The sequence below is a fragment of the Anoplopoma fimbria genome, chromosome 6, assembly GCF_027596085.1.
Source record: "Anoplopoma fimbria isolate UVic2021 breed Golden Eagle Sablefish chromosome 6, Afim_UVic_2022, whole genome shotgun sequence".
Lineage (NCBI taxonomy): Eukaryota > Metazoa > Chordata > Actinopteri > Perciformes > Anoplopomatidae > Anoplopoma > Anoplopoma fimbria.
Genome location: NC_072454.1, coordinates 3334586 through 3339924, shown reverse-complemented (window position 1 = coordinate 3339924; position 5339 = coordinate 3334586). Strand labels below are relative to the sequence as shown.

Sequence of the window (5339 nt, the reverse complement as noted above, 5' to 3'; positions counted from 1 at the left end):
CAGAGATGTAGAAAGCTTGGCCTATGCGTGCTGCATTCAGGCCCATCTGGCTCGCAGACCACAGGGCCCATTATCACGATTCTGAGCACAAAAGAAAGATTAGATTTATCTCCTCTGCCGGGGTAAATACAGTCCACCCATGTGATCCAGGGTGGAACCAATGGGCAGCCAGGAAGAAGGTAAGGGCAGGAAAAAAAAAATACTACCATTTTAGGGGAGGATGTAAGCCACTATACCGGCCCCATCTAACGTTTTACAGTCGCACTTAAGTGTCTTTTTATTGAAATCATAAAATAAACATGTCGCTAACGAATTATTATTCCATGATGGGTTTGCAGACCGAGGAGCAGTATGGTCACTTCATCCCGGCCGGCTTGCAGGGTCCGGCGGCCGGCTGCAGCAAGCCAGCCCGGAGAGAGGAGGAGGAGGAGGAGGAGGAGGAAGAGGAGGACGGGACCTCCGGCTCACACATTCCGGATTTCTCCCATTTCTCCAGCAAACAGACTGGTTTGAATGGTTTCTCTCCCTGGGCCAACACCTCGGCCTCCTCTTCTCCCTCTTCCAACCCTGGAGCCTCCATCCCCGGCCTTTTCCACCCACACCCCCTCCTGAGCCACCACCACCAGCACCACCACCACCACCACCACCCATACTACACCCAGACCCACGCCGAGCACCTCGCACCTTCTTCGGATAGTCGGTTCGTCCGGTGCTGGGAGGAAGGAGGTGCGACTCCCACCTCCTCCGGGTTCCCTGCTCAGGGTGACCTCTCCGACCCGAGTCCGAGGAGGTACGAGGCGGTCAAACCGGAGAGCTCACCTCCACCTCCACCTCCTCCACCTCCTCCTCCACCTCCACCTCCTCCACCCAGAGACAGTCCCGAGGATCCCAGCTTCTCAGAGCCGGTTCTGGAGAGGCTCGGCACCGCAGAGGAGCAGGAGCCCAAAGTGGAGGACCAGGAGAGAAAAACCAAGATTGACCCTGGTAAAGACAGATAAAGACTACAACACCCAGGAATGTTTATTAGCATTTAAGAGGTGGCAATACACAGGTGTGTGTGTGTGTGTGTGTGTGTGTGTGTGTGTGTGTGTGTGTGTGTGTGTGTGTGTGTGTGTGTGTGTGTGTGTGTGACACTGTGGCCTAAGCAAGTAAGTAAGTGTGTGTGACTTTTATAGCCCTATAAATGTCTTGTAAACGGTCAAATATAAAACTTTATTGTCCATTAAAATAATGAAGGTGCTATTGCTGTTATTTAACAATTTGTCACCAAAGTAAAAACAGAGCTTTAGCTGCTTTTCTCTGATCGATTTGTGCACTGATGAGTTATTTCAATTTTTAATTAATTTCTTGCAATTAATGCTCGAGTTTATTTTGCAAACAGAATTATAAATATGTATTTATATATTATAGCCAATATATTGTATCAGCATGTCTATCGAAAACGACTTTAATTGTTTACAGGGCTGTGTGTAGTTCATAATGCACAAACCAATAGGATTAATAATTATAATAATATTTGTTTTTTAACTTGGGACGCACAAAGCGTTGAATTAAATTAAAGCTTGAATTAATACAAATAAACCAAAATAAAGAGGAACACGAAAAAGGCTTGAAAAAAAAAAACGTGGCTAGGCTAATAATAATGAACTAATAATCACAATGATAATAATAATACTTATGCATTATATTGGCTTTATTGTTTTTCTTGCACATTATCTTTGCCTTGCATATCTTTCTGAAAATTCAGGCTATTTGTTTATTGTAAAAATATATGTAAAATTGAATATTAACTTCTGCACATTTGTCAGAAATGAGGTTTAAAGCATCTGAAACGTTCAGAGTTCTTCTTGTTGGTACAAAAATGTTTTCTGTGCCAAGCAGAGTGAGCAGACATGTCCTCTGTGAGCTGAGAGAGAGTGGCTGCCAACCTAAAGCCCAAATACTTGTTGCTCCCCGTCCGTCCGGCTGTCTGTCTGTCTAACTATCATTCTCACAGCACTCTCTGGCTGCCTTCACTTTTTCTTTTTAAGTGGTCAGTAAAACATTCCAGATCAGCCCCAAAAGGTTCAAATCCCTCTCGCCAACTGCAGTTTAATCATTCTAAAAATGGCTGAGTTTGGCTTTTTACCAAACTCAGCCACAGATTTACACTTTACTGCTGTATTTATTGCTGCTGGCTGCCCTTTGTTAAACATTTTCATCTTTAAAAAATAAAAAAGGTCTACAGCTACATTAGTAAACCACAAGTATAATTTTAACATAATGATACATTATGTTAATTATTAGAATAAAGGCAGGCTAATTAAATGAAGGCATAAACAACCCTGATGCTAATAAAATTGTAATATTTGATGGAGCCGTGTTTTGAACATGTGCTATTGTTGTTTTTTCTAATGAGCCAAAAGTTTCAGGCTCATAAATTGTGTTCCTGTGATTATTTTTTTTTCAGATTTTTATGTCAGTCTTTGAACTCCTTACACACACACACACACACACACACACACACACACACACACACACACACACACACACACACACACACACACACACACACACACACACACACACAGCCATGCAGTTAAAGTAAATAAATCTGTCTTCTTCTTCTTCTTCTTCTTCTTCTTCTTCTTCTTCTTCTTCTTCTTCTTCTTCTGCAGAAAACCCAGCAGCTAGTTGGATCTATGCCAAGTCCACCAGGAAGAAGAGGTGTCCTTACACCAAATACCAGACCCTGGAGCTGGAGAAGGAGTTCCTCTACAACATGTACCTGACCAGGGACCGGCGGCTGGAGGTGGCGGGACTCTTGAATTTGACAGAGAGACAAGTCAAGATCTGGTTCCAGAACAGGAGGATGAAGATGAAGAAGCTGATGATCCGGGAGCGGAGGGGTGGGAATGAATGATGGAGCTCTTTTTTTTTTTCTTTTCTTTTTTTAAATCTCTCTCTCTCTCCAGGATATAGGTGAGGATGTGGGTGAGATTATAAGCTGATAAAAGAAAAAGTAAAAAAACGCAGTGCACCAAGATGCCCAACATCTTTTAACACCAGCTGGCATGAGCAGCTGTTACTAAGCAACAGATTGGGAAGCTAACATGGCTGCAGTGGGTGAAATTCTGCAGAGGGGAGACCAGGAGGTGTTGTAACACGAAATACTCCGAAAAAAGAAAACGTTCAAAAATTACAGAAAGATCCATAAATTGAATAAAAGAAAAACTCTGTTGATATCAAAGAGTTTTCTCTTTTATAAGACGCATCTGTTTTTGTTGAGGCTGTATCTATATATATATATATATATATATACAGATATATATATAGATCTCACAAGTCCACAACTTATACCACTTGACACATACTTGACTTCACATAAACTGTCTGTGCTGTCTGCCAACATGTGAATATCGTTTTATGATTTAATGCTAAAACTTTTGTCCTCATATAAACTGCTTTGGGTGTGCCAGACGTGGCCGTGCTGCATCTGATTGGGCCTGAAATAGTGTTTATTTTGGAATTAACATCATAAAAAAACACTAAGAAACATAAACAAAAAGAAGCCTGACACTTACTCATAAACATAATAAAGGATAAATTGCCTAAAAGAGAGAAGAGAGTGAAAGAAAATGAGAGCGATTAAGTGGTAAACAGGAATATGGAAGCAGGATTTACTGTCTCGTTGCTGCTGGTTAACACAAGGTGTTACATGTGATACACATGTGAACCATCACATGAAGTCATCACATGTGAATTGTGTTTTTCCCCTCATTAAATTAAAAGGAGAAACTTCTTTTTTAAAACAAGTTATTAAAAATGAATCCTTTCTTTCTGGTAGATGGCTGAATGTTAAACTAAACAATACGGTGAGATTAAATTAGACTATACATCTAACACTGCATTTAAATCACTTCTTGTCCGTAGAGGAATTTAATTAAGTACTTCTACTTGACTTGAGTATTTTTCATTTTCTGCTACTTCCTACTACTACCCCGTTACATTTCAGAGGGAATTATTGTACTTGCTACATTTATTTACATTTATTTTAACACTTTAATTACTTGTAACTTTGCAAATTTAGATTATTGAAACAAGATATAAGTAAACTAACAGATCATAATATGTTATAATTTGGGCTTAATCTACCCAGCAGTATATAAAGTTATTAAAATGAGCTCTTCCTTTATCAGCTGCAACATTAAAGTGATGCTGATACTTTTACTTTACATTTTGAATGTAGGACTTTTGCTTGTACCTGAGGATTTTTTCTTTATAGTATTGCTTCTTTTCCATCTGTTCTTTTCACCAAAGGCGGCGACAACCTGTGAAAAGTTACGAATGTCAGTGTTAAGGGACTTCTGTTCATGAAACAGTAACAAAATGACCTCTATTGGTTTTGTGTTTTTCCTATTTTTGTGTCGTTTGCCAGGACTTCTTGTTTGGGGACAACGTTACGATACAAAACGGAAGTTAGCTTTAGGCAACAAAGAACACTTAAGTTTACAAAGGCGTCGCTTCATAACAACATGCACAATGTTTGTTTGACCCGTCCACCTCCCCTACCTACTGCACAGCCATAAGGGACATTTCTTTATTTTAAATACTAGGTCACTAGCTGCATGTATTAACAAAAAAAAAGGATTCTTATTGAATTTCCACCAATAAATTGCATTTTGTGAAATATTTGACAGATTGGCCAAAAGAAAAATATTATAGACAAATGTGTAGAGATCATAATAGTTGGACACAATTATATTACTCAGCTTGTAATTGCAGTACTGGAACACAAACATATGCAACATTTGAACTATGAAATGTTGTTTTCCTGCTGAACAAGACCAAAAAACCTGAGAATTTATGTCCATAAAACAAAACTGATGAATCTTATTTCATTAAATATTTGACAGACTGTCCAAAAGAAATAGAAAAATGTGTAGTATAATCTTAATAGTTGCACAACAAGATATTACTCAGCTTGTAATTGTAATACTGGAACAGAAACATATGCAACATTTGAACTATGAAATAAAAAAACAGGCTTATTATTAAAAACATGCAATAAAAACACTCTAATACCATAATTGAACAATAAAGAGACCTTTCCACACAGACATAACCTCCTGGAGTCATTCTCTGTGTTACAACCGACCCGGTCTCCCCTAAAAGCATCCAGACGGGATGTTGAACCTTTTTGATCAATAAGCTTCCCTGTTTATGTTTGTTATCGTTGTTTTTTATAAACTGTGCATGTATCCGCCTTAAAGGGCCTATTTGTTGTTATTAATGTTGTTGCTGTGTTGTTGCTGTATGCATATCTGTTGTCAATGTCTATGTTCATCTACACACACACA

General features: G+C 39.1%; 1 protein-coding gene across 1 annotated transcript; it reads left to right on the top strand.

Annotated features, from left to right (window-relative positions):
- The first annotated feature begins 299 nt into the window (after nt 1–299).
- LOC129092641 (homeobox protein Hox-D9b-like) lies at nt 300–2902 on the top strand. Its single transcript, XM_054600652.1, has 2 exons — nt 300–984; nt 2658–2902. Exons 1-2 carry the CDS (start codon nt 300–302, stop codon nt 2900–2902), a joined length of 930 nt encoding a protein of 309 aa, XP_054456627.1.
- The last annotated feature ends 2437 nt before the right edge of the window (nt 2903–5339 follow it).